The sequence below is a fragment of the Oncorhynchus kisutch genome, unplaced genomic scaffold, assembly GCF_002021735.2.
Source record: "Oncorhynchus kisutch isolate 150728-3 unplaced genomic scaffold, Okis_V2 Okis02a-Okis13b_hom, whole genome shotgun sequence".
In the NCBI taxonomy this organism is placed as follows: Eukaryota; Metazoa; Chordata; class Actinopteri; order Salmoniformes; family Salmonidae; genus Oncorhynchus; species Oncorhynchus kisutch.
The window spans coordinates 4,694,390-4,705,922 of NW_022261979.1; the positions used below are offsets into that span (position 1 = coordinate 4,694,390).

The 11,533-nt window shown below is 53.9% G+C and overlaps 1 protein-coding gene across 1 annotated transcript in view; it reads right to left on the minus strand.

Moving 5' to 3' along the window:
- Positions 1 to 11,533, minus strand: part of LOC109876991 (kinesin-like protein KIF13A) — a 132,444-nt gene that overhangs the window by 37,182 nt on the left and 83,729 nt on the right. The window contains 3 exon segments of the mRNA XM_031811812.1: positions 3,077 to 3,258; positions 4,979 to 5,065; positions 6,486 to 6,619. Coding sequence (XP_031667672.1) covers positions 3,077 to 3,258; positions 4,979 to 5,065; positions 6,486 to 6,619 — 403 coding nt within the window.

The following is an 11,533-nucleotide window of genomic DNA, read 5'->3' on the forward strand; positions in this document are numbered from 1 at the left end:
GCCTACCACTGTTGTGTCGTCCGCAAACTTGATGATTGAGTTGGAGGCGTGCGTGGCCACGCAGTCGTGGGTGAACAGGGAGTACAGGAGAGGGCTCAGAACGCACCCTTGTGGGGCCCCAGTGTTGAGGATCAGCGGGGAGGTGATGTTGTTGCCTACCCTCACCACCTGGGGGCGGCCCGTCAGGAAGTCCAGTACCCAGTTGCACAGGGCGGGGTCGACACCCAGGGTCTCGAGCTTGATGACGAGCTTGGAGGGTACTATGGTGTTGAATGCCGAGCTGTAGTCGATGAACAGCATTCTCACATAGGTATTCCTCTTGTCCAGATGGGTTAGGGCAGTGTGCAGTGTGGTTGAGATTGCATCGTCTGTGGACCTATTTGGGCGGTAAGCAAATTGGAGTGGGTCTAGGGTGTCAGGTAGGGTGGAGGTGATATGGTCCTTGACTAGTCTCTCAAAGCACTTCATGATGACGGATGTGAGTGCTACGGGGCGGTAGTGGTTTAGCTCAGTTACCTTAGCTTTCTTGGGAACAGGAACAATGGTGGCCCTCTTGAAGCATGTGGGAACAGCAGACTGGTATAGGGATTGATTGAATATGTCCGTAAACACACCGGCCAGCTGGTCTGCGCATGCTCTGAGGGCGCGGCTGGGGATGCCGTCTGGGCCTGCAGCCTTGCGAGGGTTAACACGTTTAAATGTCTTACTCACCTCGGCTGCAGTGAAGGAGAGACCGCATGTTTTCGTTGCAGGCCGTGTCAGTGGCACAGTATTGTCCTCAAAGCGGGCAAAAAAGTTATTTAGTCTGCCTGGGAGCAAGACATCCTGGTCCGTGACTGGGCTGGATTTCTTCCTGTAGTCCGTGATTGACTGTAGACCCTGCCACATGCCTCTTGTGTCTGAGCCGTTGAATTGAGATTCTACTTTGTCTCTGTACTGGCGCTTAGCTTGTTTGATAGCCTTGCGGAGGGAATAGCTGCACTGTTTGTATTCGGTCATGTTACCAGACACCTTGCCCTGATTAAAAGCAGTGGTTCGCGCTTTCAGTTTCACACGAATGCTGCCATCAATCCACGGTTTCTGGTTAGGGAATGTTTTAATCGTTGCTATGGGAACGACATCTTCAACGCACGTTCTAATGAACTCGCACACCGAATCAGCGTATTCGTCAATGTTGTTATCTGACGCAATACGAAACATCTCCCAGTCCACGTGATGGAAGCAGTCTTGGAGTGTGGAATCAGCTTGGTCGGACCAGCGTTGGACAGACCTCAGCGTGGGAGCCTCTTGTTTTAGTTTCTGTCTGTAGGCAGGGATCAACAAAATGGAGTCGTGGTCAGCTTTTCCGAAAGGGGGGCGGGGCAGGGCCTTATATGCGTCGCGGAAGTTAGAGTAGCAATGATCCAAGGTCTTTCCACCCCTGGTTGTGCAATCGATATGCTGATAAAATTTAGGGAGTCTTGTTTTCAGATTAGCCTTGTTAAAATCCCCAGCTACAATGAATGCAGCCTCCGGATAAATCGTTTCCAGTTTGCAGAGAGTTAAATAAAGTTCGTTCAGAGCCATCGATGTGTCTGCTTGGGGGGGATATATACGGCTGTGATTATAATCGAAGAGAATTCTCTTGGTAGATAATGCGGTCTACATTTGATTGTGAGGAATTCTAAATCAGGTGAACAGAAGGATTTGAGTTCCTGTATGTTTCTTTCATCACACCATGTCATGTTGGCCATAAGGCATACGCCCCCGCCCCTCTTCTTACCAGAAAGATGTTTGTTTCTGTCGGCGCGATGCGTGGAGAAACCCGTTGGCTGCACCGCTTCGGATAGCGTCTCTCCGGTGAGCCACGTTTCCGTGAAGCAAAGAACGTTACAGTCTCTGATGTCCCTCTGGAATGCTACCCGTGCTCGGATTTCATCAACCTTGTTGTCAAGAGACTGGACATTGGCAAGAAGAATGCTAGGGAGTGGTGCACGGTGTGCCCGTCTCCGGAGTCTGACCAGAAGACCGCCTCGTTTCCCTCTCTTTCGGAGTCGTTTTTTTGGGTCGCTGCATAGGATCCGCTCCGTTGTACTGTTTGTAAGGCAGAACACAGGATCCGCGTCGCGAAAAAACATATTCTTGGTCGTACTGATGGTGAGTTGATGGTGAGTTGATCTTATATTCAGTAGTTCTTCTCGACTGTATGTAATGAAACCTAAGATGACCTGGGGTACTAATGTAAGAAATAACACGTAAAAAAACAAAAACTGCATAGTTTCCTAGGAACGCGAACCGAGGCGGCCATCTCTGTCGGCGCCGGAAGTACTGGACCACGTTCTGATCTATAGGAGAGATACCATACTGTTAAACATACTGCTTCTCTAACACCTGGACCAATAGGAGAGACAGGAGACAGAGAAGATGGTGTGTGTGTAGGGTAGTGGTGTGTGTGTAGTGTAGTGGTGTGTGTGTAGTGTAGTGGTGTGTGTAGTGCACTGGTGTGTGTGTAGTGTACTGGTGTGTGTGTGTGTAGTGTGTAATAGGTGGGATGGCAGCCTCTCCCACACAGCAGATGCAAGGCTGCAGGTCATCCCACCTCATGTGAACAGGACAGGGGCATGACACACACACACACACACACACACACACACACACACACACACACACACACACACACACACACACACACGACAGCTTGTGTGTGACATAACGGTTGCATCACATGGAAAGAGGGGAGCGAGGAGAGGACAGATGTGTCTCAGTTCCCCTTGAGGGGGACTGGTGTCCTCCATCGCAGGTGGCTCTAAATGAAACCTCTGGTGTCGGGGTTGAGGAGGAGAGGCCCTGGAGCTCTTTCAGGGACTGAGGCAGTTTATACCTGCAGTGCGAACGCAACACTGTATATCGTTCAATATAGTGTGGCAAAATTACAGGTACTTCCCCAAAAATCCTGCGTTTTCTAGAAATCCCGGTTGGAAGGTTACTGGAATCAGGAGGGAATTAGCAGGACATCTGTGAATCTTTCAAATGGGATTTCTGAAAAACCCAGTTCAGCAAAATGATTGTAATTTGTTCCAGAAGCCATCGTACATACCGTTGTTTCCCAGGGTCTTCATCATGACCTCCGTCTGGGCGAACTCATAGCTGTAGTCCTGTTCTGAGGAGGCCTCGCTTGCTGTCTCTACGTCTACCTCTACATAGCTCTCCCTGGGGGACGCCCGTTCCCTCTCCAGCTCCTTCAGACGCTCACGTCGCTTCCTCCCAGGCAGGTTTATCCTACAGCACACAGGATGTACACTCAGTTCCTGTTTCTACAGCACACAGGATGTACAGTCAGTTCCTGCTTCTACAGCACACAGGATGTACACTCAGTTCTTTATTCTACAGCACACAGGATGTACACTCAGTTCCTGCTTCTACAGCACACAGGATGTACACTCAGTTCCTGTTTCTACAGCACACAGGATGTACACTCAGTTCCTGCTTCTACAGCACACAGGATGTACACTCAGTTCCTGCTTCGACAGCACACAGGATGTACACTCAGTTCCTGCTTCTACAGCACACAGGATGTACACTCAGTTCCTGCTTCTACAGCACACAGGATGTACACTCAGTTCCTGCTTCTACAGCACACAGGATGTACACTCAGTTCCTGTTTCTACAGCACACAGGATGTACACTCAGTTCCAGTTTCTACAGCACACAGGATGTACACTCAGTTCCTGTTTCTACAGCTCACAGGATGTACACTCAGTTCCTGCTTCTACAGCACACAGGATGTACACTCAGTTCCTGCTTCTACAGCACACAGGATGTACACTCAGTTCCTGCTTCTACAGCTCACAGGATGTACACTCAGTTCCTGTTTCTACAGCACACAGGATGTACACTCAGTTCCTGCTTCTACAGCACACAGGATGTACACTCAGTTCCTGCTTCTACAGCACACATGATGTACACTCAGTTCCTGCTCCTACAGCTCACAGGATGTACACTCAGTTCCTGCTTCTACAGCACACAGGATGTACACTCAGTTCCTGTTTCTACAGCACACAGGATGTACACTCAGTTCCTGCTTCTACAGCACACAGGATGTACACTCAGTTCCTGTTTCTACAGCACACAGGATGTACACTCAGTTCCTGCTTCTACAGCACACAGGATGTACACTCAGTTCCTGTTTCTACAGCTCACAGGATGTACACTCAGTTCCTGCTTCTACAGCACACAGGATGTACACTCAGTTCCTGCTTCTACAGCACACAGGATGTACACTCAGTTCCTGTTTCTACAGCACACAGGATGTACCCTCAGTTCCTGCTTCTACAGCACACAGGATGTACCCTCAGTTCCTGTTTCTACAGCACACAGGATGTACCCTCAGTTCCTGCTTCTACAGCACACAGGATGTACACTCAGTTCCTGCTTCTACAGCACACAGGATGTACACTCAGTTCCTGTTTCTACAGCACACAGGATGTACAGTCAGTTCCTGTTTCTACAGCACACAGGATGTACCCTCAGTTCCTGTTTCTACAGCACACAGGATGTACCCTCAGTTCCTGTTTCTACAGCACACAGGATGTACCCTCAGTTCCTGTTTCTACAGCACACAGGATGTACCCTCAGTTCCTGTTTCTACAGCACACAGGATGTACCCTCAGTTCCTGTTTCTACAGCACACAGGATGTACCCTCAGTTCCTGCTTCTACAGCACACAGGATGTACACTCAGTTCCTGTTTCTACAGCACACAGGATGTACCCTCAGTTCCTGTTTCTACAGCACACAGGATGTACCCTCAGTTCCTGTTTCTACAACACCTGGCAACTAGCGGATGTAACATTCCCAAAAATTCTCAGCTTTCCAGAAATCCTGATTGGAGGGTTCTGGATTTCCTGCTGTTTTTGGGAATATTTACAACCAGGATTTCTGGAAAATCTCTAGTTACCTTTGTCCAGTAGATGTTCATGTTCTGTAGAGAAACTCCTCACCTGAAGAAGTGGTTGTTGCCCCACAATATGCGGTCTCCATGCCACAGGTGGACCAAGGACTCAGTCATGGTTCCATTCACACAGGTTCTGTTGGAGCAGAGCAATATAGTCTGATGATGTCATGTTGAGGTGTGTTGTGGGACAGTAGACATCCCAACCTGCTGTACCTCCTCTTCCAGACCCAGCTATCCTCATATCCACCACCAACAGTAAAGACTACCAATGAGATATCCTCATATCACCCACCAACAGTAAAGACTACCAATGAGATATCCTCATATCACCCACCAACAGTAAAGACTACCAATGAGATATCCTCATATCACCCACCAACAGTAAAGACTACCAATGAGATATCCTCATATCACCCACCAACAGTAAAGACTACCAATGAGATATCCTCATATCATCCACCAACAGTAAAGACTACCAATGAGATATCCTCATATCACCCACCAACAGTAAAGACTACCAATGAGATATCCTCAGATCACCCACCAACAGTAAAGACTACCAATGAGATATCCTCATATCACCCACCAACAGTAAAGACTATCAATGAGATATCCTCATATCACCCACCAACAGTAAAGACTACCAATGAGATATCCTCATATCACCCACCAACAGTAAAGACTACCAATGAGATATCCTCATATCACCCACCAACAGTAAAGACTACCAATGAGATATCCTCATATCACCCACCAACAGTAAAGACTACCAATGAGATATCCTCATATCACCCACCAACAGTAAAGACTACCAATGAGATATCCTCATATCACCCACCAACAGTAAAGACTACCAATGAGATATCCTCATATCACCCACCAACAGTAAAGACTACCAATGAGATATCCTCATATCACCCACCAACAGTAAAGACTACCAATGAGATATCCTCATATCACCCACCAACAGTAAAGACTACCAATGAGATATCCTCATATCACCCACCAACAGTAAAGACTATCAATGAGATATCCTCATATTTCATAGATAGCCTTTACTGGGACGGGTGGTGGGGGAGAGGCAGGGAGGGAGAGAGGGAGGAGGGGGGGCAGGCAGGCAAGGAGGGAGGGAGGGAGAGAGGGAGGGATGAAGGGAGGGAGGGATGCAGGGAGGGAGGGAGGGAGGGCAGGCAGACAGGCAAGGAAGGAGGGATGAAGGGAGGGAGGGATGCAGGGAGGGAGGGCAGGCAGGCAGGCAAGAAGGGAGGGAGAGAGGGAGGGATGAATGGAGGGAGGGACGGATGCAGGGAGGGAGGGAGGGGGATGTTTGATATCAAAGCAGGAGGTTGAGATCAGAAATACCTCAGCTATGAGGTCATGAGAAACTCCAGTCAGGTCCAGTTCACTCATCCATGTGCGTGTGTGTGTGTGCGTACTGTGTGTGTGTGTATGTGTGTGTGTGTGTGTGTACTGTGTGTGTGTGTGTGTGTGCGTACTGTGTGTGTGTGTGTGTACTGTGTGTGTGTGTGTGTACTGTGTGTGTGTTAGCTCACCTGGCATTCTCTATAGGGGTGAGGGTGACCTCCCCCCCGTCTGGGCTGATCTCCAACACACAGTGTTCTGACTGGATACCAATCCCAAAGAGCTGGATGTCCTGAGAGGTGTCTGCACCCACACGCGTGTGTTCCTACACACACACACAGTACGCACACACACACACACACACACACACACACACACGCACACACACGCACACACACACAGTACGCACACACACAGTACGCACACACACACACACACACACACACACACACAGAGAGAGAGGAGATGATGATTTCCCATAATTCATGTGGGTCAGGTCCTACTTCAATCCAATGGCAGGTTGACATCAGATCTGACGCAACAGACTGCAATTCACTTTCCCCACAGACTCAGATATGTACCACTTATATGACTGGTGATATCATTACTTCCCCACCGACTCAGATATGTACCACGTATATGACTGGTGATATCATTACTTCCCCACAGACACACAGACTCAGATATGTACCCCTTATATGACTGGTGATTTCATTATTTCCACACAGACTCAGATATGTACCACGTATATGACTGGTGATATCATTACTTCCGCACAGACTCAGATATGTACCACGTATATGACTGGTGATATCATTACTTCCCCACAGACACACATACTCAGATATGTACCACGTATATGACTGGTGATATCATTACTTCCCCACAGACACACATACTCAGATATGTACCACGTATATGACTGGTGATATCATTACTTCCCCACAGACACACAGACTCAGATATGTACCACGTATATGACTGGTGATATCATTACTTCCCCACTGATATCATGAGGCCATTTTAATCTGCTACAACACCTTTCTCCTTTCATCAATGGGGACGAGAAACTACACAAGAACAGTGAAAAGCTGATTGCTGTCCACTCTCTCTCCCTCTGCCCCTTCTCTCTCTCTCTCCCCCTTCTCTCTCTATTTCTCTCTCTCTCCTCCTTCTCTCTCTCTATTTCTCTCTCTCCTCCTTCTCTCTCTATTTCTCTCTCTCTCCCCCTTCTCTCTCTCTCCCCCTTCTCTCTATTTCTCTCTCTCTCCTCCTTCTCTCTCTATTTCTCTCCCTCTCCCCATCTATATCTCTCTCTCCCCATCTATATATCTCTCTCCCCTTCTATATCTCTCTCTCCCCTTCTATATCTCTCTCTCCCCTTCTATCTCTCTCTCCCCCTTCTCTCTCTATTTCTCTCTCTCTCTCCCCGTCTATATATCTCTCTCTCCCCTTCTATATCTATCTCTCCCATCTATATATCTCTCTCTCCCCCTTCTCTATTTATCTCTCCCCTTCTATATCTCTCTCTCTGCCCCTTCTATCTATCTCTCTCTCTCTCTCTCTCCCCCTTGTCTTTCCCTCTCTCATCACAGAGTGGGTGTAGTTAAACAAACATCCCACTTCCAGAGGATGTCCGACACTCCTTCACTCCTGCAGCTGTATCAGCTACTTAACATAACCCCAATAAGTCAGTCTCTTGTTCATTCCATTGTGTGTGTGTGGGTGTCATTCCACACTGGTATGCAGGGCAGGCTAGCTGTCCAGGCTGGGGCCCAGACACAGACCTGTCGTTCTGTAGGCACGAAGGAGGCTCTACTCTACTCTCTCCCTGTCCCTCTGCTCTCTCTCCCTGTCCCTCTGCTCTCTCTCCCTGTCCCTCCTGCTCTCTCTCTCCCTGCCCCTCTGCTCGCTCTCTCTCCCCTGCCCCTCCTGCTCTCTCTCTCTCCCTGCCCCTCTGCTCGCTCTCTCTCCCTGCTCCTCTGCTCGCTCTCCTCTCCCTGCCCCTCCTGCTCTCTCTCTCTCCCTGCCCCTCCTGCTCTCTCTCTCTCCCTGCCCCTCTGCTCGCTCTCCTCCTCCCTGCCCCTCTGCTCTCACTCTCTCCCTGCCCCTCTGCTCGCTCTCTCTCCCTGCCCCTCTGCTCTCACTCTCTCCCTGCCCCTCTGCTCGCTCTCTCTCCCTGCCCCTCCTGCTCTCTCTCTCCTCCCTGCCCCTCTGCTCGCTCTCTCTCCCTGCTCCTCTGCTCGCTCTCTCTCTCCCTGCCCCTCCTGCTCTCTCTCTCGTCTCCCTGCCCCTCCTGCCTCTCTCTCTCCTCTCCCTGCCCCTCTGCTCGCTCTCTCTCCCTGTCCCTCTGGCTCGCTTCTCTCATCTCCCTGCCCCTCTGCTCGCTCTCTCTCCCTGCCCCTCTGCTCGCTCTCTCTCCCTGCCCCTCTGCTCGCTCTCTCTCCCTGCCCCTCTGCTCTCTCCCTGCCCCCTGCTCGCTCTCGTCTCCTGCCCGCTCTGCTCGCCTCTCTCTCCCTGCCCCTCTGCTACCGCTCCTCTCTCCCTGCCCCTCTGCTCTCCATCTCCCCTGCCCCTCTGCTCTGTCTCGCTCTCCTCGTCCCTGCCCCTCTGCTCTCTGCTCTCCCTCTCTCCTCCCTGCCCCCTGCCTCGCTCCTCTCTCCCTGCCCCTCTGCTCGCTCTCCATCCTCCCTGCCCTCGCTCTGCTCTCTCTCTCTCCCTGCCCCTCTGCTCTGTCTCGCTCTCTCTCCCTGCCCCCTCTGCTCGCTCTCCCTGCCCCTCTGCTCGCTCTCTCTCCCTGCCCGTCTGTCCTCGCTCTCCCTCTCTCCCTGCACCTCTTCTCTCCTCCTCTCTCCCTGCCCCTCTGCTCGCTTTCCCTGCCCCTCTGGCTCGCTCTCTCTCCCTGCCCCTCTGCTCTCTCTCCCTGCCCCTCTGCTCGCTCTCCGTCTCCCTGCCCCTCTGCTCTCACTCTCTCCCTGCCCCTCTGCTCGCTCTCTCTCCCTGCCCCTCCTGCTCTCTCTCTCCCTCCCTGCCCTCTGCTCGCTCTCTCTCCCCTGCCCTCTGCTCGCTCTCTCTCCCTGCCCTCCTGCTCTCTCTCTCTCCCTGCCCCTCCTGCTCTCTCTCTCTCCCCTGCCCCTCTGCTCGCTCTCTCTCCCTGTCCCTCTGCTCGCTCTCTCCCTGCCTCTGCCCTGCCCTCTCTCTGCCTCTCGCTCTCTCCTCCCTGCCCCTCTGCCTCGCTCTCATCTCCTGCCCCTCCTGCTTCGTCGTCTCGCTCTCTCTCCCTGCCCCCTCTGTCTCGCCTCTCCTGCCCCCTCTGCTGCGCTCTCTCTGCCCCTGCCTCTGCTGCTCGCTCTCTCCTCCCCTGGCCCTCCTGTCTCGCTCCTCTCTCCCTGCCCTCTGTCCTCGCTCTCCTGCCCCTCTGCCGCCCTCTGCTCCTCTCCTGCCCCTCTGCTCGCTACTCTCTCCCTGTGCCCCTCTGCTCGCTCCTCTCTCGCCTGCCCCTGCTGCTTGCGCTTCTCCTCCCATGCCCCCTCTGCTCCTCTCCTCTCCCTGCCCCTCTGCTCTCTCTCCCTGCCCCTCTGCTCTCTCCTCCTGGCCCTCTGCTCTCTCTCCTGCCCTGCTGCTCTCTCTCCTCCTGCCCCTCTGCTCTCTCTCCCTGCCCCTCTGCCTCTCTCCCCTGCCCCTCCTGCTCTCTCTCCCTGCCCTCTGCTCGCTCTCCTCCTCCTGCCCCTCTGCTCGCTCTCTCTCCCTGCCCCTCTGCTCTCTCTCTCTCCCTGCCCCTCTGCTCTCTCTCCCTGCCCCTCTGCTCTGTCTCGCTCTCTCTCCCTGCCCCTCTGCTCTCTGTCTCCCTCTCTCTCCCTGCCCCTCTGCTCGCTCTCTCTCCCTGCCCCTCTGCTCGCTCTCTCTCCCTGCCCCTCTGCTCGCTCTCTCTCCCTGCCCCTCTGCTCTGTCTCGCTCCTCTCTCCCTGCCCCTCTGCTCGCTCTCCCTGCCCCTCTGCTCGCTCTCTCTCCCTGCCCCTCTGCTCGCTCCTCTCCTCCCTGCCCCTCTGCTCTGTCTCGCTCTCTCTCCCTGCCCCTCTGCTCGCTCTCCCTGCCCCTCTGCTCGCTCTCTCTCCCTGCCCCTCTGTCTCGCTCTCTCTCCCTGCCCCTCTGCTAGCTCTCCCTGCCCCTCTGCTCGCTCTCTCTCCCTGCCCCTCTGCTCGCTCTCCCTCCTGCCCCTCTGCTCGCTCTCTCTCCCTGCCCCTCTGACTCTCTCTCCTGCCCCTCTGCTCGCTCTCTCTCCCTGCCCCTCTGCTCGCTCTCTCTCCCTGCCCCTCTGCTCGCTCTCTCTCCCTGCCCCTCTGCTCGCTCTCTCTCCCTGCCCCTCTGCTCTGTCTCGCTCTCTCTCCCTGCCCCTCTGCTCGCTCTCCCTGCCCCTCTGCTCGCTCTCTCTCCCTGCCCCTTGCTCGCTCTCTCTCCCTGCCCCTCTGCTCGCTCTCTCTCCCTGCCCCTCTGTCTCGCTCTCTCTCCCTGCCCCTCTGCTCGCTCTCCCTGCCCCTCTGCTCGCTCTCTCTCCCTGCCCCTCTGCTCGCTCTCTCTCCCTGCCCCTCTGCTCGCTCTCTCTCCCTGCCCCTCTGCTCGCTCTCTCTCCCTGCCCCTCTGCTCGCTCTCTCTCCCTGCCCCTCTGCTCTCTCTCCCTGCCCCTCTGCTCTCTCTCCCTGCCCCTCTGCTCTCTCTCCCTGCCCCTCTGCTCTCTCTCCCTGCCCCTCTGCTCGCTCTCTCTCCCTGCCCCTCTGCTCGCTCTCTCCCCTGCCCTCTGCTCTCTCTCCCTGCCCCTCTGCTCTGTCTCGCTCTCTCTCCCTGCCCCTCTGCTCTCTGTCTCCCTCTCTCTCCCTGCCCCTCTGCTCGCTCTCTCTCCCTGCCCCTCTGCTCGCTCTCTCTCCCTGCCCCTCTGCTCGCTCTCTCTCCCTGCCCCTCTGCTCTGTCTCGCTCTCTCTCCCCTGCCCCTCTGCTCGCTCTCCTGCCCCTCTGCTCTCTCTCCCCTGCCCGTCTGTCTCGCTCTCTCTCCCTGCCCCTCTGCTCGCTCTCTCTCCCTGCCCCTCTGCTCGCTTTCCCTGCCCCTCTGCTCGCTCTCTCTCCCTGCCCCTCTGCTCTCTCTCCCTGCCCCTCTGCTCGCTCCTCTCCCTGCCCCTCTGCTCGCTCTCTCTTCCCTGCCCCTCCTGCTCTCTCTCTCTCCTGCCCCTCCTGCTCTCTCTCTCTC